Here is a 23,794-nt window from a genome sequence, read left to right as displayed (position 1 = left end):
AACTGGGTTTGGCGTTTCAGTTTTGCAAGATGAAAGATTCTGTGGATGGATGGTGGTGAGGGTAGTACAAAAAAATGAACGTACGTAATGCCGCTGAATTGTGCACCCCCCAAAAGGTTCAGACGGTAAATTTTATATTATGTAAATGTAACTATAATCTTAAAAAGAGGAGCGTAAGTCCCCCCCCCCTTTAAAGTATACAATTCAGTAGTTTTTGGTATATTTAGAGTTGTATAGCCATGCCATAGTCTCACTTTAGAACATTTCCATCGCACCCCACACCCCTCTCCCCCTAAAAAAAAACCCCCTCATACCCATGAGCAGTCACTTGGGGGAGATATTTTTAACAGGTCATGTGTTGTTCTGGGACTTCACTTCATAGCCTCTCAGAAGGGGCCTTAGAGATTTTAGTCCACCCTTCTCAGATGAAGAAATTGAGGCTCAGCAAAGCAAAGTACCTTGGCGAAGTGCACTCAGCAAATTCCCCGACAGAGCCAGGCCTTTTGATTTCCTGTGGAGTTATTTTTCCTAATACGAACATGCCATGGAACTCGCTTTCTTCCAACGGATGCTGACAGTAGATGAAAGGTGTCAAGATGTTATCCTTTTCCACGGTGGACGGGGCTCTCTGAAGTCTCCCATCTCAGCCACCTGAGTCAGGAGCTAGAGAGCAAAGAGAAGCAGCAGAGTGGAAAAATCTGTACCTGTCTTCAGCAACGCTCCCTGGTGGTTAATTGTGCGAGGGAAGAGTTAGATTGAGTTTATGGAGGATGATGTCTCAGCCTCTTAGAAGAGCCACTGGAAGTACAGCTTAGGTGCAGTGTCCTGCCTTTTGAAAGATGCTGCCTTGGGTTGTGGGGGCAAGGCTGACTGGCAGCAAACAGCAACGTCATGTGTCAGAAACGCCAAGGTCTTGGGCCGCAGGTCGTAGTCGTTACCTCTCTCGTGGTCGCATGATTGCCAGGAAGCAGCAGAGGAAGTGAGCTGACGCTTCAAGAAGTCCTGCCATCTTCTGCTTCTTGCTTGTCTACATTTAGGCCCAGCAGAGCCTTGGCCCGGGCAGCAGCTGGGTGAGAGGTGGGGTTTGGAGTGGGGTGGAGGACTATGTCTGTGAGCAAGAGCCTTCAAAACATGTTCCAAAGTTCCTTCTGAACTCATCCATCAGTGGAAGCATCTCCAGCTGCCCTATTTCCTGGAGGGCCGGTAAAGAAGGCTCTGTGATGGCCAAACATGGAGAATGGGGCCAAGGAAAATGATACAGTTACAGACTCAGACATATCTAGACCAAGTCCTGAAGCTAATTGGGGCTGCTTTGGGCCTCTTTTCTTCTGTCTTTTGGTCTCTTGGGGATTCGATCTACCCTCTTCCTCCGTGGTTACCACCCTAACGTGCCGCAGGATGATGTAGGCCCCAAGAAGTGCTTGGGATTTCTCCAGCCAGACTATTCAAGAGGCAGGTACACGACACATCCTGTGAGTTGCCATCCTGATGAGACACACCTGACTGGAGCGACTGCTGTGGGGAATGACAGAGGCTCCTAGACAATGGAGGACAGCGCCTGGGTTACTCATTTTTAAACTCCCAGTGCCTAGCAGAGTGTCTGGCATGTTTGCGGAATAAATCAGTAGTAAAGTGTCACATCAGATGATGCATTATTATTTACCAAGTGATTTATTTTCCATGCATGAACTCATCCTCGCAATTGCCCCTACTTTACCCCTGGAAGGTAGGCAAGGCTGTTTGACAGGTGAAATCACAGAGCTGTCGGTTAGAGAGGAGGCTTTCAGACTCTAAATCCATTGGCATTTTTATACAGGTGTCTTGTTGAGGCAGCCCTGCCTAAAATACTCAGAGCACTGAGAGATGTTAGTGGAGAGTCAGATAGACATTTGTGGTCTCTGCGTTCTGTTCCTAAATCTGGGGTAGATCTTGTCTTCATCTAGCTCTCTCACAAATGGTATTATTTTGTGCTGTTTGCTAACCATGGCCAGGTGTAGACGTTTTCAATTACATTTTGAGTTGAAATAGCATTTCAGGGCTAGCCTGGTAAGCCCCATGTGGTTCGTAGTAGCTATTTCCTGATAGAGATTAGAAACTACTGTTTGTAATACAGTTTTGGGTTCATATATTGTTGTATCTAATACAGTTTTTGGTAATTTCAATTAACTAGATTGTAGCTTTATGGCCCTGGGTCTTCAAGAAACAGTGTTCAAACATTCTCCCTGCTTAATGATATCCTTACTGTTGTTGAACTTCTATGACCTTATTGGAAATCAATGATTGCTTCTGATCTTCCAAATGTCTGGCTGAGGAGAGACCAAGATGAAATCACTATACAGAATGCTTTGAGATTGCAGGATGTGGAGAGCGTGCTGTCGTTAAAATGAATGATTCCGCTTGGAGGTAAACCATATTTTAACTCTGCATGTGTATTGTGCATGAAGGAATTTCTCTGTGCAGAGTGATTTTCCCCCAATAATTTGCAGGATCACAGCACTCCCGGTAGCAGGTATCACCTAGCTCGTGCGCAGCCGCTCGGCTAAAGCGAGCTTTCCTCTCCTAGCAACTGTTGCTAAGAGGGGCGTGGCTTCGGAGTCCCGCGAGGAGGCGTTCGGGGGCCTCAGCGCGTAGACTACACTTCCCGTGATGCTCGAGGGTGGTCTTGGTGGTGACGCACTTAGTGTCCGCGGAGCGGGAGGGGGAGAGGGAGCGTGAGGGCCAGGGCGGGGGCGGCTGCCGCGAAGGGGGCCCGTGCTTTCTCCGAGTCGCAGACTCGCGCTCGGGCAGCCGCCGCCGCCGCCGCCGACGCCATGTTGGCTTGAGGGCCGATGACTGGGGGCGGCTGCGGCGCTGGGGACTGAGAAGTGGAGGAGGAGGCGGAGAGACAGAGCTCTGAGAGGAAACCCTTCCCGGGCTGAGAGGAAGGACCCGGCCTCTTCCGGGGACCAGCCGAAGTCGGCGTCGCGGGGAGCTCGCGAGGCCGGGGAGGGGAGGGGAAGGCGGAGACGGGGGAGGCGGAGGCGGCAGAGGAGCGCCGAGAAGCCGGAGGCGATGCGCCCCGAGCCCCGCGGCTGCCCGGAGGCGCCCGCGGCCTGAGCCCCGACGGGCCGTGGGGTCTCCAGCCCGCCTCATCTCCCCGCGCCCCCGGTTCGCCGCTCGGCTCCCCGGCCCGGGCTTGCGCTTCGGCTCCCAACGAGTTAAATGCCCTTGAGCGCGGGTTTCCGCGGCCCGGCTCGCAGCCCCGGCCGCGCGAGCTGAGCTGTTTCCCCGCGCCGCCCGCCGGGGGACGCGTCCATGTGTAGCCACATAGTTATCTGTGTACCTCGGCGCCGGGGCATTCGCCTCCTGCTTAATGAGGACTTGAGTCGGGAGCAAGTGTGAATCACTGCCGGGCTGGGAGAGGAGGAAGGCGACTTAACCCCCTCCCACCCCGCTCCATGTCCGTGTGTCACTCGGCTCGGTCCACCTGGCGCGGCCGGTCCTGGGGCGGCTTCTGTTGCTGCGGCTGCTGCTGCTGCTGACGACGACGACGGCGGGGCTGCCGCTGCCACCCCGAGAGTTCCCTCCCGCTCCGGCCGCACGGCTCCCGGCGATTGTTCCTCTTCGCTCGGAACCTCGGCCAGGCCGGCACTTGGGCTTCGAGAGAACTTATTTTTTTTTTTTGGAAAGCACAGCTCGAACCGTTCAGGATCCTGAAGGTTGATTTCCGTAGCCCGAAGACTTCTCTTTTTGGTTCGTCTTTTTTGATTTTTTTTTTTTTTTCTTCGCCAGTATCTGGGTCTATCTCAAACGGCAAGATGTCCAGTAATGTCCCGGCGGATATGGTAAGTGAAGGATAAGAGTTAGGACACCCTTTGATTTATTTGTGGTTTCCAATCTTTTTTAATCGGAAAGGCTGCAGGCGTGGGGTGAAGGTTGCTGGCGGGGGACGGTTGAAAAGCCGCGGTGCGGGGACGTGGCTTTGGCGAAGTTGGGGGTTCTGCTGGCCCTCGTGTGGAAAGTACTGCTTCTAATACGGTTTTTCTCGTCGGGTTGTGTTTTCTACATGATTAAAGACGATGGAGAAGTTGGGAAAATGTAGCAAGGTGGCTCGAAGTGGCGAAAAGCTCTTCCTCTTTGCTAGCAGCCTCTGAGCACTGGTGTCTTAAAGCTTCTGAAAACGTCAGTGGCCGTGGGCAGCGCTGAGGACGGATGTCCCTACAGATACCGAGGTGGCCAGGAAAACGGGAATCTTGGCTCGGTGACACGGGTGGTTAATGCAGTGGGTACTAGCTTGATATTTCCAAGAGCACAGCCGCAGTATCCGGTCGAGGGAAAACTCGATTAGGATTTGCTGTGAGCTTTCTGAAACGTCTGGGTGAACAAGGATGGCAGGCAGAAATATTAACACGTTTGGGAATTGTCGCACATCTAGGCTGACTCGATTTTGCCACTTGTAATGAATGTGCCAGGACTCTTAGCACCGAGTATTTAGTAGTATTACATCATTGGACTTTTAAAAGCTAGTAAAACACATTATTGATTGAGGGTTGGTCCTGCACTGTTGAGAACTGGAAACAAAAAGTACTCTTGTTGATTGACGCGTTTCTTTTTGCTTAGAAAGGCTGAGCTTAGGAGACTGTCGACTAACAGGAACCGTGTGGGTTTACAGTGCTGGGAGGTGGGTTCGTGGGAGTGTTACATTACCCTGTGCCGTCCTAGGGGCAAACCTAATGCACTTAATGGGAAGATGAATGGTTTTGTTTATGGAGGAATTAAAGTTAACATAGTTGTACTCGCTTACATTAACTTAACGTTTGAGTGTTTTCGTATTTCAGCGAAAAAACAAAATTGAATTTTGCCGATGACTAAATTTTAAAATGTCAAATGTTTCGAAGGACTGAACCTCATTTACAGGCTGTAAGATTAAAAAAAAATTAAAAGGTTCTAAATGGCACATTTTGACCTTGGTTTAAAGACATTGTGCTTGCGTTTGATTTCCCTTTTAATGCGCTATTTAAATGCAAAGCAACCACAGTGTTCCGTCTCTGGGGTGGCCACCCGGCCACCTTAACTCTCCTTCCCAAGTCGAGTGTTAAAATTCGAGCTTCGCCCTTAGAGTTTTCCCTTCCTTCCCGGTAGCACACTCCGAATAGTCTCCTGCCCGCTTGAGGAGAGCTGGACTTGGTTTCCTGCCCCTCACTGTCCCGGTTGCCTGGGGAGGTCTCTGGCCGGAGCTGGAAAATGCTCTTCCCCGGTTTGATGATGGCTCTGTGGGCGCATCACCTCCAGCAAAGATTTGCTCTTTCTCGAAAGCCTCCATTTTATGTCACCATGCACACTGTAAGATCGGATCACCCCAAGTACTTTTTATCTGTCACAGAAGTTGTAGCGAAATAGATTGGTGTCCTTAAACAGTGCCACTGCTTTCCTTTAGGCCCAGCGATGAAGAAAAGCTAGGAGGTGCGTAGCATCAGTCACAAATTGAGATGATTTGGGGAATACTGTTTCAAGTCAGAGAGAAGGTTGAGCAGCTAATGTGGGATCGGGGGACCAGGAAGTAGCGACACGGTTTTATTAATAGCTGCAGTTATAAGATATGAACTATTAATGTTTTAAACTGTATTTGAAGGCCTTGATGATTCTGTGGTGCTTTGAGATCCCTTGATGAAAGGTGATATGCAAGGGCAAAGCAGTATTATGTAATAAACGTATAATGCCCTGGTGATGCTCTGAGGGTGTCTAAGGCACAGCTCAGAATCGATGGTTCTGAGTATTTTCTATGTCTTCGTTTTCTACCCGCCCAACTTGTTGGAAGACTTGAGGGTCTTTTCCAGTGTTAAAGCCTTTAAAACCTTCGTTTGCTACTACAAAAATGCTGTTGCTGTTTGCTACTACAAAAATGCTGTTGCTGTTGCATTTTGCTTAAGACGTGCCTTCATTTGGTATGTACCTGGAATGCTCAACTTTTTGAAATTTAAGAAGATATATGTGGGTTAGAAGTTGTCAATTAAATGCTTCAAATTTGTTAAACCCTTCATTATCAATTAACTGACAATCTGCATTTACATTCATGACTTAAAGTGAAAAAAATTTTACCACTCTTGAAAAGCGTCAGCCTTGCCACCTCCACCTCTTTCCACAGGCTGGCATTTCCCTTGAAGCATAACTCTGAATTGATCAGGATACAGTCTTGCAAGTGTGAATACATAGATTTTTGCTGGGTGCAGTAAAATTTTCAGGTTTCTCAGTGGTGACAGTTGTACATGTTGTTTAGAAAACAAATATTATGCTCTCTCACATGTTTATGGTGCCTGTCAGTTTTATAGGAAAATCTTACTTGGGAGATGAGGTGGGGCAGTGAAGTTATAACCCTGGTCATGTTTTCATTGGAGGTAATTCATTCTCGAGCTATAATAATTGCTAAATCAATTGATGTGTTCCGTCAAGTCTTATGACAGTTATTGTGACTCACTTTAAAATCGATTTTTTAACATCACTTTTTTTTGTGAATAAAATTCACATTTAGAATTTATTTTTTAACACTCAGTAAATGTTTATGTTTACCATAAGGGGTCTCTCTTACTTTTAGTCAAATTTAGCAAGGCTGGTTTGTGTAGGGAGTGGGAGTGGCACCTCTAGTGAATGATTTTTCCATATTCTTTACAAAAAAATTTGCGGTTAATACTTTTTCAATTAGTATTCTGTGAAGAGTCCTATAAGTAATATAAATGTATTTACTTAAAATATTGGCTTTTCCTTTACTGAGAGGATTGAGTGAACTAAGAGATATACTAATATTCTACTGTAATAATTTATTTGTGAGAAAAATATGAAAATATCTGAACAGAATATCATTGTAATACATTGTGTTTAAATAATTCATTTTTTTCCCTCAGCCCAAATCACAGTTCACGATGGGGCGGTATTCATCGCTTATAATTGTAGCATGAATTATGTTAATGACTTAGGTTTTCTGAAAGGAAATGTTTATCCTTTCTGTAGTAATAAGGCCTAAGGCTGGGTAGATAAGGTGGTAATTTTGTTTTCTGAACTGGGAAGGTTATCAAGAAGTAAATTATTGCATTTATAAAATGATTGTAGAAAACATTTGAGCTCCTATTTAGAGAGCATTGGAGAAATTATACTTTATGATATCTATAAAATTGAAACCCCTATCCGAGGTAGAGAAATTGACAATTTGTGTAAGAATAATGGCAAAGCAGTTTTGGTATTTGAAACATTTTACATGATAAAATATTTCAAGAAAAACCCTGTATCTTTTTCATACTGTTAACATAGAAGTTGAAGCAGATGTAACCATTTTTAGTCTGGTGTTAAATGAGTTAATGGTAATTTGATATTTTCTAGTGCTTAGTAAATATTTTTATTGTAATGTCTTGGCTCTTCCACGAGTGAAAGAAATATTGGAGCCCTCTAGTGGACAGGAAGTTATGAAAATGAATTTCTTTTCAAAGTGAAGTTTTATCACTTTTCCAAGTTAAAGTAAAACAACAGACACGGGGTATACCAGAGGAAAATGCCTTACCAGAAAAAGGTCTGGAGGACAGAAGAAATTTTAACTTGAACTTTGGAGAGAGTATATTAAGATCTGATGCCCCCAATTTTGTCTTCACTTCGAGCTCCTTTTCATTTTTCTTTCTCTTGCGGGAGCCTTTATTCCAAGTAAAGGTTGGGAGGTTTTATGAAGCTAAACAGTAGATAAGTACCATTTATACATAGACACACACACACACACACACACACACACACACACACACACACACGAGGTGATTTGATGAACAGCTTAGTAAATAATATATCTCTAATGGAATGTCTCTCTAAATTGTTGTACTTGACAGTGCCTTAAATTTGGTGTTCTGAATTAGACATTTTTGTTGAGAAAACAGATGACATGATTTCCCTCAGCTTTGCGTGCCTTTTCCCCTCCAGCTCTGAATCCTGCTCCTCCGGCTCTTGTCCCTCTGCTGATTCTAGTTCCTTCTTGTCCGCAGTGATCTTTCCTTCCTGTGAGCCATTTTCTGTTGGTGTAGTTCAGATTCTCATATGATGTCAAATTTACATGAATACGTTTCTTATATTTATTATCTCTTCCATAGTTTGTAAAACAGACATTTAAAACCTGTCGGGTGATGTGCTTGACTCTCGAAGCCTTGCTCTCTGTTATGTGTGGGAAAGGCGGAAGTCCCATCCTGCTCACTACTGCTGATCATGATGACGTTAGATGTGAAGTCTGTGATATTTGCTCTGTTACTACTTCGGATATGAAAAATATATTTTTAGTATTAAGGCTTGAAGTTACTTTAAATTATGGGTAAAGAGCTGATGGCTCTATTACTTTTCATAACATGGAATAGTAAATACATTTTAGGAGACTGAAGCATATATTTCTTAAATATGCTCTTTAAGAAGTCTTCTCATTCAGGGGAAAAACTGAAAATGACTGGTAGAATTCATGGTACCTGGAAACCCTGGGTAGTAAATTATTCTGAATCAGTAAGTTTTGTGAATAAATGAAGGTTGTTTTTGGAAATATCCCATTCTCTTTTGGATTCCTGTCCTGTTTGCTTATGTGTAATATGCTCTGCATAATGTAACTGAATTTTGGTGCCTTAGAGCCATCATTTGAATATTACTGATTGAGTTTGGTGAAGCTCATGGAGTATTTCACTGTGTAGTATAGTATCATTATTCTGTCAACTGTAACTGTCCTACCCTCAGCATCTGAAACAGATTGTGAAGCTCTAGGCACCTTTACTGCTAGTTCAGTAATTTACAAAGTGAGATGAGGCAAGTCAGTTGAGATGTGAGAATAAAAATATTAGAATATCTAGTTGTTGATTTTGTGCTCCACGAAGGGGGAAGAATTTTGCTTTTGTGTTAACGTATGGATTGGCTCTGAAAAAGCCTCCAGGCTTTTCTGAAAGGTCCACGTTCAGATGAGCACTGTTTGCTGAGGGAAGGTCTGGGAATTTTGTAATGTAGAGGCCTGCAGCAGCACCATGAGTTTCTCAAAGTTCGTGCAGTTTTTCTGTTACAGTATAGAGTTACCCTTAAAAATACTTTTTAAGAGAATCTGTGATACTTTATATGAAAATGAGGAGCAGAAGTTCACCATGAAAGTACTTAAGAGAGTTGGAGAACTCAAAGCTGAGTTACCCATTTGAAAAAGATGAGTATTCTAGAGGCCGATCGTTTCCATGATGACAAGAAGCTGTCAATAACATGCTTCCTAGCAGATATTTTTGAGAAAACAAACAGCAAGTTGTCTTTTTAGGGCAATTGACACCTGACTAATAAGTGGAAAAAATAACCTGCTTTTCAGAAGAAATGTTGTGGAGAGAAAACATACAGATTTTGAAAACCTGTTTCGATTTTTTCAGTCCATTGAAGAATATTCCTCACAGCAAATTTCATTGGACTTAAGACCCATTTAATAGAAACCCATTTAATAGAAATGAAAAGCAGCACATTTTCCTTAGTAATAGCTGATACCAGGTAAAATAAAAGTGTAATAACACTGACGTCAGGTAACTCACTTTTACCAAAAACTTGTGCGTATTTGGTAATTGAAGAGAAAAGTGACACGATCTTTAAACCCGTCAGTGACGTAGTCTTTTCTGTGGATCTGCGCATCTTCATGAGCTGGGTTTTCCAGTTATGACTTGTGACAGCTCTTAAAACCAAGTGTCAAAATACATTGAACTTTGCAAACTGGGACACCAAGATTTTAAAAAATAAAGAAGCATCTTCAATAAAACTGCTCTCACTTACCATTGTAACAGTAATAGTAGTTTTAATGATTGCAAGATTAAAACAAGTTAATATTTAAAATAGTTAAAAATGAAAATTAAAAATATTTAAAATTTTAAATTCTATTTTAGTGTATGTTTTATAATATACATAAAAATGTGATTTATAAATGAATATACACATATGGAGGTACGTGCTGAAGTACGTTATAATGGGATGTTCAGTCAAAAAATTGTAGAAGCTGTGTGTAAGATGACTTCAGATTCCTGAGCGTTTTAAGTTATATTGATATTTATAGTTTTTAATATCTGTCTCGTTGAACAGTTGTATTTTTTGTGCTCAGTATGCCCACCTGTCCCTTTCTAACTCTTTACATTGCAGATTCTAATTTGCTGTGGGTGTCGTAACCAGGTTTTCAAAGTTTATTGGGATAAAGTATGTTAAAAATGAGGAAATGGTGTCTAAGTAGGATTTTCAGGAGTTCTTCGGGTAAAGTGACTGGTCTTTATTTCATGGACTTGATCATCTCTGTTTTGGTTGCTTAGAGTTCTGTTTACTTGAGGGGCTTATGTTCTAGCTCCTAGTTGTGTTTTGCAGAGAGGTAGAGCCTTGACAGTGATGAACTGGGTAGATGATTAAAAAATAAAATTACATGCGTAGCTTTATTTTGAGCTCGTAGGGGAAAGATGCTAATGTTTGTTGTGTACTGGCTCTTTACCAGCCAGATGCTTGGCATTTTAGAGGATGACATTTAGTTTACGCCTCACCGTGACCCTGGGTAAATAGGCTGGTATATTGGCAGAGAAGCTGCTATTGCCTACCAGGTGAAGGCCGCAGGAATACATCTGTAGTGAACCAAGTCTGGTCGATGGACTTGCAGCAAGGATGCTCCTGCCTGAGCAGCCGCGCAGTCTCGGTAAGAGGGATTGGAGAAGGGTTGGGTGGGGATTGGGCTGCGTCGCATGAGTCTCAGGAGAGAGCGGAGGCGGTGGAGACTCGGGCCCTGGAGTGGACGTGGGTTAGTAACTGGATCACTCAGCTGTCTTGGTTTAGGAGGCAGGGGAGAGGACGGGGCTGAGGAGATGGTTAGTCCCTTTGGAGCTGTGATGTGGCCCTGGGAGAAGGCTTAGTTAGTCCCTCTTCGTCTCTGTCTTTGAGAGACATCGCCAAGTGACGGTCAGCAGAGCTGAGTTTCACTTTCTCACAGCCTGGGTTCAGAGAGGCTAAGGAACTTGTTTGAAGTCACTTAGCTGGAAAATGGAGAGCTAGGCTAGGCATAGAGGTTCCCAGGCCAGGGGTCGAATCGGAGCTGTAGCCACCGGCCTACACCACAGCCACAGCAACGCGGGATCCGAGTCGCGTCTGCAACCCACACCACAGCTCATGGCGACGCTGGATCGTTAACCCACTGAGCAAGGGCATGGACCGAACCCGCAACTTCATGGTTCTTAGTTGGATTCGTTAACCACTGCGCCACGACGGGAACTCCCTGGGTTTGAATGATTTTAATGCAGATGGATTTTCTCATTAATTGCTAAAATTAAAGGGAGTTTTCTCTAAGTTTATTGGACCTTTGAGTCCTTTGGTATGTATATTGTACAATAGAATTTTTTACTGCTTTGAATGCAGAAACTATTACTGCTTTATGTATGTAACACATACATTGATTTAATGCTTTCAGGGTATTTTGGTTTTGTCTTCAAACTAACCGCGTATGTATGGTGCAGATTCTCTGTTGATTGATTCAGATGTAGTAGCATTTTTTTGTATGGTCTAAATATAATATATACCTGGGCAATTTTCTATGACTGGATTTTGAGAAGAAAGTGTTCTTTCTGTTGAAGAAAGTTGTCAAGTTAGATGTATCTTTTGTTTATGAACATAAATTAAGATGGCAATTCATTGTGTCTAGAAACAGTGTTCTCTTATGTTTAATTGTATTTACTTTCATGTAAAATTACTGTTTTTGCCGTAGAAATATTCCTGCTTTTATATATCCTGCTTTTTTCATTTAGTTACATATTATTAACTGCTATCCATACAAATAAGTGTAGAACTGTGTTATAATTTTGAACTGATTTTGATAGCTGTACCTAAATTATTTGGCTTTCTGGCCTTTTTTTATTATGCATGATTTTCTTAATATGCTACAATACATTTCATTTACAGTGTTTGCATTTTTGTTCATAAAAGATTGACTAGTAATTTTTTTTTTTGTCTTTTTGGGGCCGTACCCACAGCATATGGAGGTTCCCAGGCTAGGGGTCGAATCAGAGCTGCACCTGCCGACCCACACCACAGCCACAGCAATGCCAGATCCAAGCCACGTCTGCGACCTACACCACAGCTCACAGCAACGCCGGATCCTTAACCCACTTAGCAAGGCAGGGGATTGAAGCCGAATCCGCATGGATACTAGTTGGATTAGTTACCACTGAGCCATGATGGGAACTCCTTGACTAATAATTTTTAATTTCTTGTAAACTCTTTGGCAGATTTAGGTATCAAGGTTATGCTGATTTCATAAAATGACCTGGGAGATTTTTTAAATTTATTTTTCATTGAAGTATAGTTGATTTATAATATTGTGTTAATTTCTGCTGTGCAGCAAAGGGATTCAGTTACACACACATATTCTTTTTAAAATACTCTTTTCCGGAGTTCCTGTCGTGGCGCAGTGGTTAATGAATATGACTAGGAACCATGAAGTTGCGGGTTCGGTCCCTGCCGTTGCTCAGTGGGTTAAGGATCCGGGGTTGTCGTGAGCTGTGGTGTAGATTGCAGACGTGACTCGGATCCCGCGTTGCTGTGGCTGTGGTGTAGGCCGGCGGCTACAGCTCGTATTCGACCCCTGGCCTGGGAACCTCTATATGCCTGGGAACCTCCATATGCCACGGGAGTGGCCCAAGAAATAGCAAAAAAAAAAGGCAAAAAAAAAATATTCTTTTCCATTTTGGCTCATCCCGGGGCCGTGTATCTAGTTCCCTGTGCCGTACAGTAGGACCTTGGTGTTATCCATTCTAAATAGAATAGTGTGTGTCCACTAACCCCAAAGTCCCACTCCATCCTCCCCCCACCTGGGAAATGTTGTGTTTTGTTTCGTTTTGTTTTAATTTTCTGGAAGGGTTTGTGATAAAGATTGATTTTATTTCGTCCATATGTATTTGGGAGAATTCACTGGTAGAGCCTTTTGGGATTTTCCTCCGGGGATTATGGTAATAGTCATACTCATGTTGTTGAAATAACCTTTACTCGTTTCAAGTTGGTCTCCACATGGACCTTTTTGGAAGTCTGCATTTCTGCCTGTTTTACTGCATTTTCTTCAGGGTAATTTTCCTTTTATCGAAGGAACTCCCTTAAGTATTGCTTTTAGTACAGGTCTTCTAGTAATAATTCTGGTTTTGCTTACCTGGAATTTTTTTTTCGTCTTTTTAGGGCCGCACCCACAACCTATAGAGGTTTCCAGTCTAGGGGTCGAATCAGAGCGTAGCCACCAGCCTACGCCACGGCCACAGCAGTGTGGAATCTGAGCTATGTCTGTGACCTACACCACAGCTCACGGCAATGCCAGATCCATAAGCCACTGAGTGAGGCCAGGAATTGAACCTGTGTCCTCATGGAGGCTAGTCACATTTGTTTCAACTGAGCCATGACGGGAACTCCTAGAAATGTATTTATTAACCTTCGTTTTTAAAGGGTCTCTCAGCATCTTCAAGTTATTTTATAATCTGGCTCCCACTGTTTCTGTTAAGTCAGCCTTTGGTCTTAACTGTTTTTCCTTTGAAATCAATGTGTTTTTCTTTGGTTATTTTTGAGATTTTTAACTTTGTCTTTGGTTTTTATCAGTTTTACTGTTGTGTGCATATGCATGCATGACTTTTATTCTTTATGGGTTTGTAGAGTGTCTTGAGTCTGTGTCTTGCTGTCTTTCTCATTTTGGGGATTTTTTAAGTTGGGTTTCTTAAAATACTGTTTCTGTCCAATTATTTCCTTCTGGGACTACAGATACATGTATGTTAAGTCATGTCACAATTTTTTATTGTTTTTTCTTCCTCTGTGTATTTATTTGTTTGTATATTGTTGTTGAACTATCTTTAGGCTCACTTATCACATCTTCTCTGTCCAGTATCTGGTTATACCTAGTATTGAGTTCTTAATTTCAGTTTTTGTATTTTCAGTTCTAAAGATACACAGAGTCAAGTTCTCACAGCGTTCTCGCCTATTTCCTTGAGTACATAAACACTGTTGTAAAGTTTGTTTGATAACCCTAATACTTATGTCACCCATGAGCCTGTTTCTGTAATGTTAACATTGTGATGAAAAGTTATAGGGGATCTTGGAGTTCTCTTGTGGCTCAGTAGGTTTAAAGATCTGGCCTTGTCACCTCTGCGGCTTGGGTCATGGCTGTGGTGTGGATTCAACCCCAAGTTTCCGAATACCACAAGTGTTGCCAAAAAGAAAAGAAAAAGAAAACGTGTAGAGGATCTGAATGAGGTTGGCTTTCTCCAGATAGAAAGATGTTATTAGTATTTTCTGGCAAGCAGTTGGAAAAACATTGATTGCTTTGATTCATCAGTGATTGATAAAGACGTAAGCCTGGATTCAGGGTAATCAGGAAATTCAAATAACCTCCTAGTGCATAGCCCTTCTGAAGGCTCGTTTATTAAAAGTCTGGAGTATTTACCAAGATTCCTCTTCCTTGGCAAGCCCTGAATTTTAAGTATTGTGAGGCTGATCAGAGCTTGGCTTAGTTTTCTAGCCTCTTTGCAGCATCTTTTTGATGAGTTTTCCTGCATTTCAGTCCATGTTGTTTATGATTCAGCATATTCCTGAGGGCCAAAATTGAGCAGAATGACGGGCTTGTTTTTCGTGGTTCCTTTTTAGCTGGGAGCCTCAATCCCTGGCCACCTTAGTAGTACGGAACTCCAGTTTTTGTCTTCCCAGCCCAGTGAGAGTGATACAAGCTCAGGGCTACTACTGTCTGCTTGGCCTGGGTGCCCTGTAATGGGCAGGTATCTCAAGGGGAAACGGCCTCTTTCTCTGCATCCCCTTCTCTAGGTTCCTGATGTCCTGGCTCTCTTGGTTGTTCTCTCTGAGCCTTCAGATAACTCAGTGTGTTTGTTTGGTGTTTTATCTCACTTTCATAGTTGTTTTCAGTGGGAAAGGTGGTCTGCTACTGCTCTTCCCTCATCGCTTGACCCAGTCGCCTTTCCTATTTGTACTTTAGTTTCTTTCTTTTTTGTTTTCGTTTTTACTATTTTGGATGTAGGATCACCAGTTTTTCTTTCTCTTCAGTCCTAACGGTAGCTAAGAATAGCTAAAATTAATCAAATACTTTACTGTGTTACTTAGCCGAGCATTTGCCTGAGTCAGACATCTAGGAGTCATATTTGATTTCTCCCTTCCCTCATCCCCCAAATCCCGCCATTTCGAACTCTGTCTGGAACCCATCAAGTTCTCATCATCTCCATGCTCCCACCCTATTGCAAGTACCGTCTCTCTCTCCTGGATGGGGCTTTAGTCTTAGCACTAATTTTCTGCTTCCATTCACATTCCCCTGTAAGACATTTTGCAAAAATAGCCTGAGTGATTTTTATGAGACATAAATTGGGTTATCTTTCCCTCTGAAAGAAACAAAACCTCAGCAGCTTTCCACTGAAGAATAAATTCCCATAGAATAAAATCGCAAATTCCTGTGGTTTTCCTTCAGAGTCCAGCGTCATCCAGCTCTTGCCTGGCTCTGCGAGTGGCTTCCTGTGCTTCAGGTCCACCGGGTCCCCTCAGCTCCTCAGACAGGCCCCAGCCTTTGCACACGTCAGTCTCCTCACCCACACCCTCATCCGGTGCCCTCTGTACGTGGGGAACCAGCGTCTCAGCTTTCCTGTCCTCGGAGACACTTTTCCTGACCACATCGAAAGTTGAATTCCCTCACTTCCCTGATTTCTGACCAGAAGCCACCCTATAGGCTTCCTCTGTAGCACCTGTCGCACTTGGTAATTCATTTGTCTTCAGACTTGTTGTAGTTGTCATAGATTCTCTGAAGACAGGAGTGTCTGTCTCATTTGCCACTGTAGCCAGTAAGTGTGGTGCCTTTTGTATGGTAGGTTCTTCGTAAATATTTCTGGGTTAAAGAAAGAAATGACGATTAGAGGCATTGTGCCAAGCTGATGACTTGAAACAGATTTAATCCTCCAGAAAACCCTCTCAGAATAAGCTTATCAGGTAGGTAGGTGCTAGTGTTAGCTGCATTTTATTGGTGAGGAAAGTGAGCCTTAATGATATTTGGTCATTTTCCCGAAGCCAGCCAGCTAGGTGGGCTTTTTTGTGTTCTTGGATATTTTTGAATTTCTAACTTTTTGACCGTTCTTTACGTTTTAATGTCATAGCCTCTTCACTGTATCTTAAAGCCAATGACTATTATTTTACTAACATTCTGGTATTTCAACTTTCACTTCTTAGGATTTTTTAACATTTTAAAATAGCCACAATTTCAGAAAGAAAATTAGAAACTTATAATGGAAGTTGAAAAGGTATTAATAGAATTTAAATACTTGAAGTGGTGGGTTTGCAATGTCGCTATCAAGTATTGCAGCGATTTTTCAAGCAGTAAAACTTCATTCCTTTGTGACTAAATAGAAAATATTCGTTATAATTGTTACATCTTTGTTATATGTTTGTTGTATTTGAATATATATAAAAATGCATATTCTAAGAAAACGTTTTTGAGCCTTTTGCATTTATTTAAAGGACAGTTGTATAGATTTTTATTTTTATCCTTCGCTATAATTAATAGAATTTCCAAGTTAGATACCATTTCATTTTCATACTTATTAATCTACACATAACAGTCCTACTCTTTTTATTTCTCTGCATTATTCAGTCAGTCAATCAGCAAGTATTTGTTGAGCACGTGCTATATGCCAGGCACTTTTTTAGGCTCTGGTGTACAATGAACACGTCAGTCTCCTCACCCACACTGGTGAGTGAAGCAGACAAAATTCCTCCCCTGATGGAGCTTACATTTAAGTAGAGACTTTAAGAACAATAAATAAGGAAAGTATATAGTATTTTAGATGTTGGTAAGTTGCCTAAGTCAGACAAATAAAGCAGGGGAGGGGCTTGGAGAGTGCTGGGAGGGTGTGCCTGGGTTGTTAAGTTTTAAGTAGTGCCATCAGGGGAGAGCACACTAAGATGCTGGCCGTGTAAGGGTCTGTAGGAAATGCCAGCCATCCAGGTATCTTGCGGAGTCACTTCCAGGTGGAGGAGTATGGCCTCATTTGATTTCTTTGTTCCCTTTCAGTTTCTCTAGCTGTGTCTTTTGTCCTTTGCTTGAATTTTTGTGTTTCTCGTGGTTTTTGTTTTCTGTCCTTCTTTGTGATCTAAGTGATCATTATCCTGCTCACTAATTTGTATAACAAACGTTTATTGGATGCTAGTGTGCCAGATGGATCCTGTCGGTGGTCAGAGCCGGTCAGTTGTCTCTAATGTCTCCTGAATCCATTTCCTGTTCTTTATCTCCACTCCCCTTCTACCAAGTCTTCATCCAGGTACCTTGCCTCTTCACTACTGTTTATCTGCCTTTCACCCTTTCCAACGTGGGTCTTTTGAAGACACAGATTTCATCATTTGACTCTTCTGCTTAATCGTGGTTGGCCGTTGCTTACAGGCCAATCCAGGCCAAGCTCCTTAGGTGGTGGCAGTAAGGCTCTTAGCAGTTGGGCTTCCATCCAGCCTCACCTCCTGCTGTTGCCCTTTGGCCTGTGTTTGGGTTGTAGCAAACCCTCTGCTTGCCCGGAGAGCTTTCTGTGACATTTATGCTTCTCTCTTTCATCCTTGCTTAACCTTCCTTTCTGCTTAGAGGCACCTTCTCCTCCCTTCTGGCGCCATTTGTAGTGAAGACTTGTTCTCAGTGGCAGTGTTAATTCCTTGCTAATGCCTTACTTACTTACTTGGTCAGGCACTTTATCACTCTACATATAGCACATGCTGGGAACTCCATAATGAAGGGACAGTTGAGACCAAGCTGTCCCCTAGGAGGGACCAAGGGAGAATAGCCAGAGTGACAGGATGGCTTTTTCCTTCAGGAGTTGCGTGCAGCCTGAAGCACCGAGACCAGAGGGACAGAGCTAACGCAAATCCTGTTCTTGTCTCAGCATCCCTGGTTCTGCTGAACCCAGAGGTTGCTAGGTAGTGATGAGTTTCAGCATTACTGGCTGCATCATCATAACACCAGATAAAGGCCTGGTCCACAGACAAGCTCGGGGAAAGGAATGGGATCCTAGCTGATTGGTCTGGAATACAGAACTGGCTCTTAATCAGTTTACTCTCCCGTAAATGTCATTACCTCTGCTCTAGCCCTTGTAAATATTTTCTATTTCATCCGTTAGACAAACTGTGTGCTCTTTGAGGGCAGAGAGAGGCCTTACCCGACTCATCTTTCTTTGCCCCTCTTCCTAGCTCTGTGCCTATGATATAGAAAATGCTCAGTGACTGTGGAATCGGCACTGCAGCTTTGTCCAGTAGAGCTTTCTGCAGTAATCGAAATATTCTTTTATCTGTGCTGTCCAGTGAGGTAGCCACTGGCTACATGTGGCTCTTGAGCACCTGCAAAGGGGCTTTTGTGGCTGAAGAATGAAATTTAAAATTTTGTTTAATCGAAATATAAATAGTTATGTGTGTCTAAGGATTATTATATTAGAAAGTGCGGTTATATAGTTTATATAATTAATTCTCTCACTGCACTAAAGAAATCTCTCTCTATATATTTTTTTTAATGCTTGTATTTCAAAAGGTCCCAAACTGCTAAGCTTTTAGTTTTACTTTCTGTGATTGTGGTTCTCAGTGTCCACATTCATTTTTTGCTCCCGTCATTACATATGCTGTCATAAGCCTTTCTTTTAACTTTTGGATTTAACTACATGCCATAGAAAGACATGCAGTCAAGCTAATGGAATTCTTTTAAAAGAAAGCAAAATGGTATATATATACCTGGGAGTCATCTTTGTCTTCTCCTTAACCCTGGTAAGAATGTGGACTTAGCTCTCAGGAAAGAAGAGAGGACCGAAAGTATAAATTAGCGTGGGCATTAAATTAAAGACAAAGAATAGCAATATGAGATTACATGAATTCACCAAGAGACAAGGGACAGCCCAAAAGTATAGTGCGTCTATTTAGAGATAAGAGAATTTTAAAAATGAGAAGAGGAACAAAGCTATGGGAAATTTTCTTTCTTTTTTTTTTTTTAAGTGTGACTCTCTTGAAAGCCATGCAAGAAGAAACCCAAGGAGGAGTAGTGATGGGCAGAGGCGGAGATCGCAAGCAGATTGGGTCAGGCTCAGTTACAGTCTGTGTTGTGGAATTTGGTCAAGGAGGGGCACATCATGACTTGTCAGATATCTCAGTGTGATCACAACAGTGTTTTTGTTATAGTTTACGGAGTTTTTTTCTGTCTTGAAGTGCTAGGCAAAGAAGAATTCAGCATGTCCACTTTTTTTTTTTTTTTTTCTCTGAATGGTTGCTACTGAACCAGCAACCCTACTACTTACTAGGTAACAGAAATTCATCAGTGCGGATAAAAAGGATCCATTTCAGAGCAAAAAGCAGGTATTATTAATGCTTGTCCAGATTGTATATAATAGCAAAGTAAAACGTTTTGATGGATAGAAAGTGTTGATGAAAGGTAAATATGGACACAAACTGAAAAGTAGTGATGAATTAAAAAAAAAGTGATTCAGGGTTTACTTTAGTAATATCTCTTGAGCTATTTCTTGTTAAATTCTTTTTACCCAGAGAAAGGCAATTTTACTACAAAACTGAGACATTTTGCCTCTCCGAGGTGCTGTCAGACTCCCAGCCAGCATGGGAGGCAAGCAAACGGCTCTTTGATTTCCCAGAGTGCCGTCTGCCTTGCTCCTTTGGGACTTAGGACAGGCAGCCAAGAAGAATGAAAAATGGGTAGGGGGAGCATTTTCCCTAAATATCTTTATTCTGAGGTAGAGATGGGTTCACTCTTAGGTTGTTTATAATGCAGGGTGCAGTTGTAAACTTATTATTGTATTTTTATTTTCAAATTATGCCAACACATGAGTCATATCTGAAGTTTCATTTCTCAAGTAGAACCACTGGCTATAGAGCCGCAGTCTTCTTGGAATAGTTCAGGTGGCCTTCTTAGTTGGATGAAAGGAAGGACAAGCTACGCTGAAATTGTAAACCCTTTTTCCTGTTTCCTAAATGACTTGAGTAACTTATTAACTTCTAGTTACCTGAGAAATGCTCCAAAGATAATGGGAAGTACGAAGGGAGACGTCCCAGAACAGGCGCAGCAGGTAGTACAAAGGCAGGAGCAGTCACTTGAAAACGTGGTCAGTACTTACATGGTCACATAGTATTAATTTTAGCTAAAGCCTAAATTCCCTAATGCAGCCATCCTTGTTTTGTCAGTCTTAGCATATAATATTTTAAAAAATAAACTGTTTAGAGGAAAAGGTAGTCGTGATTGTGCATGTCAAGTAGGTAAATGGGATCGCCACTCAGCAGAAGGTGAAGGACGTTCCACAATAAGATGAAGTACGTTTATAATTTTCTTTGGAGTCTCCATGTCCTTGACCAGTGTTTTCTAAGGGCAGGTGTTCATCTGGCTTGTCTCGTTTGCCCTTTGATGGCTGTAACCTCTTTACTTTATGCATTTACTTTTAAAAATCTAAACTTCATTGTTTTGCTTGTTATTGTTTTGTTCAAATTTTGTAACTGATTAGAAAAGCAATAGGTTTATTGAAAAACTTGTAAAGCATTTTTTAAAAATTACCATTGATGGAGTTCTGTTACTTAGTGTAAATGCTGTTAATGTTTTGCTCTCTACCCTCCTGACTTGTTCTGTGTGTGATACATGTAAATGTGTGTGTGTGTGTGTGTGTGTACCGTTGATGATTCACTTTGAAATGTTCTGATTTGGGAGGTCTTAAAGAGCAAATTTAACTATGTGTAGGCTTACACATTCACTCATAAGAAAGCTTATTAAATCTTAGGGTTTTCCCAAAGAATAAAATAGGCTTCTTTTTAGCATGTTATATCTGGACCACTCTGGCTTTTTATTTTTTTTTATTATTATTGTTTTTTTTCTTTTTAGGGCCTCACCTACAGCACATTGAAGTTCCCAGGCTAGGGGTCAAATTGGAGCTGCCGCTGCAGGCCCACACCACAGCCACAACAACATAGGATCTGTAACCCACTGAGCAAGGGCAGGGATTGAACCCCTGTCCTCATTAATACTGGTTGGGTTTGTTACTGCTGAGCCACAGTGGGAACTCCTGATCATGACTCTTTTAAAACAATCATAGTAATCACCACAGCTTCAAAATTAGCAATAATTACCTAATATTATCAACCATACAGATATAAAGCACATAAAGACAAGTTTTTATGGTGCTTTACAGTAATTTTGAACTGAGAAGTTTAACACTTAAAGATGTGTTTAGCATTAAAGTGATTTTTGTCTTCTGACCATTGAGAAGTGTAGAAGGCATACGAAAAGTTCTTTTCTAATCCTGTTTTAGTCAGAATTCTTAGAGTTCACGGTTTTCCTATCTTTTTTTTTTTTTTTTTTGTCTTTTTGCTATTTCCTGGGCCGCTCCCGCGGCATATGGAGGTTCCCAGGCTAGGGGTCGAATCGGAGCTGTAGCCACCAGCCTACGCCAGAGCCACAGCAACTCGGGATCCGAGCCGCGTCTGCAACCTACACCGCAGCTCACGGCAACACCGGATCCGTAACCCACTGAGCAAGGGCAGAGATGGAGCCCGCAACCTCATGGTTCTTAGTTGGATTCGTTAACCACTGCGCCACGACGGGAACTCCACGTTTTTTTCTATCTTAACTCTAAAAGAAGTAAAAAGTATTTTGACATTGCTGTCAGAATATACAGACTGTTGAACACTGGCCACTAATTGAGCGTGAGCACACGGGTGACAGACACACTGTGTGGCCTAAGAACTTTTCAACAAGTAAACTATCAAAGCTAAAAAAATTGCGTAAAGATTTAAAAGTAGTTCTTGGGAGTTCCCATCGTGGCGCAGTGGTTAACGAATCCGACTAGGAACCCTGAGGTTGCGGGTTCGGTCCCTGCCCTTGCTCAGTGGGTTAACTATCCGGCATTGCCGTGAGCTGCGGTGTAGGTCGCAGACGCGGCTCGGATCCCACGTTGCTGTGGCTCTGGCTTAGGCTGGGGGCTACAGCTCCGATTCAACCCCTAGCCTGGGAACCTCCATATGCCGCGGGAGCGGCCCAAAGAAATAGCAAAAAGACAAAAAAAAAAGATGTAAAAATTAAAAAAAAAGTAGTTCTTGGACAAAGAAATATCTTTCAGGTGATTGACTGGCTTTAATCTGGGAAATCATTAGGTTGCTATTGTTCTTTTTTATTGAAAGGAAAAAGGAAGAAAATGGTATTTGTACCGTTGGTCAGTGACCTAGACAGTTTGTTCTCTTTTTCCTTTGCTTTGTAGTAGGTTAGTAGTTATTTAAATAATTGATGTTAAGTGCCTCTGAATTCCTGTGGTTTGAAGGCTTTGCAGATACTATTAACTTTCTCTTCCTGACTGAAGAGGATGTGTGTGATAGTATCTTTTTTCCTTAGTCAGTCTAAATTTAGACTCCATGATCATGAATTAGAAAGCTTGGGAGTGTATTTGAACTAGAAGTAAAATGTGGCTGTTCTTATGTTGTAGCTTTTTTTGCTTCTTAACATCCTTTTTTCACTCCTTTGTGCAGTTAAGGGTGAATGGAGAGCTAAAAATAAACATTTGTAAACAGTTTAAGTTAGAAGTTATTTTTCTATAACTCTTGAACTGAATAAAAGCAAAAGTTTAAAAAATTCTTTGAGTCAAGTTTCATTTGGAATCCTTAGCTTGCAGAGAAGGCATTTCTTTTCTTTTTGTCTTTTTGCTGTTTCTTGGGCCGCTCCTGCGGCATATGGAGGTTCCCAGGCTAGGGGTCCAATCGGAGCTGTAGCCACCGGCCTACGCCAGAGCCACAGTAACGCGGGATCCGAGCCGAGTCTGCAACCTACACCGCAGCTCAGGGCAATGCCGGATCGTTAACCCACTGAGCAAGGGCAGGGACCGAACCCGCAACCTCATGGCTCCTGGTCGGATTCGTTAACCACCGCGCCACGACGGGAACTCCCCAGAGAAGGCATTTCTTGTCTGGTTGCCATTCACCCAGCTCCCTGCTTTCCCATCTCTCAAAACCCAACCCACTTTTAGATCCAAGTAGGGACTAGCCACTTGGGCAAGTTCATCCCTGCAGGTACCTGTGTACCTCTGAATTGGCACTTGAATATCCCTTGTAACAAACTTGATGATCGTTTTTTGGCTGGAGGGTTTTTGTTTGTTTGCCTCTGATCAGTTTCTACTTTTAGAATTGCATCCCAGATTGACATTTAAAACATCAAAAACCTTTAGAAACCCTGTCTTTTCTAATACCCTTGAGCTGTTTTGTGTTCAGCCCTGCTCCTCCCCTGACCCATTCTCTTGGTACCAAGGCTGCAGCTGCCTCATCACAACACGCAGCCCTGCCTCCACAGGGGGGAGGGGACCACAGCGGTGATTAAATCACAAAAGCAAGCCTGGACAACTTAAATCATATTTTTAAAAACTCAGGGTTTCTATTGCCTTTACAGACCTGTCAAACAGGAGGCAAAGTAAACAGAGGAACTGAAATTTATGTTTTATAATTTATATTTTTAAACAGTATAGCATATGGAGCTATATAGCAGTAGCCGTACCCCATGTTGACATTCAAAGTCTAAACTGGAAAATGCTTTTGTTCTTTTATTCCAGAATGAGTAAAATAAAGCAGACAAGAAATTAAATTCATGGTGTATACCTTTTACATGCGATTTCAAGAACTGACATGGTTTAGCAATTAGCACTATAGCTTGGAACTGAATGGTCCTCAGCACAAAATGTCCAGGAATAGAAGGGACACAACATTGCCACAGTTTTTGTCTTGCTCTTGAGGATAGTTACTTGCAGCCAAGAGAGTTTGC

General features: G+C 42.4%; 1 protein-coding gene across 2 annotated transcripts in view; it reads left to right on the top strand.

Moving 5' to 3' along the window:
- The window catches only part of UBL3 (ubiquitin like 3), a 101,649-nt gene that overhangs the window by 33,012 nt on the left and 44,843 nt on the right, over positions 1-23,794 (top strand). The window contains exon 1 of one of the 2 annotated variants that reach the window (XM_047756295.1): positions 3,695-3,824. The exons of the other annotated variant lie outside the window; for it this stretch is intronic. Within the exon in view, the coding sequence (XP_047612251.1) occupies positions 3,798-3,824 (27 nt within the window). The 5' untranslated portion in view covers positions 3,695-3,797. Of the gene's footprint in view, positions 1-3,694; positions 3,825-23,794 lie in introns of those variants that run through there. 2 annotated transcript variants of the gene reach the window in all.

This window comes from Phacochoerus africanus, chromosome 13 (genome assembly GCF_016906955.1).
Source record: "Phacochoerus africanus isolate WHEZ1 chromosome 13, ROS_Pafr_v1, whole genome shotgun sequence".
Lineage (NCBI taxonomy): Eukaryota > Metazoa > Chordata > Mammalia > Artiodactyla > Suidae > Phacochoerus > Phacochoerus africanus.
Note: the sequence above shows the minus strand (reverse complement) of the source record. Positions and strands in the feature narration are given on the sequence as shown.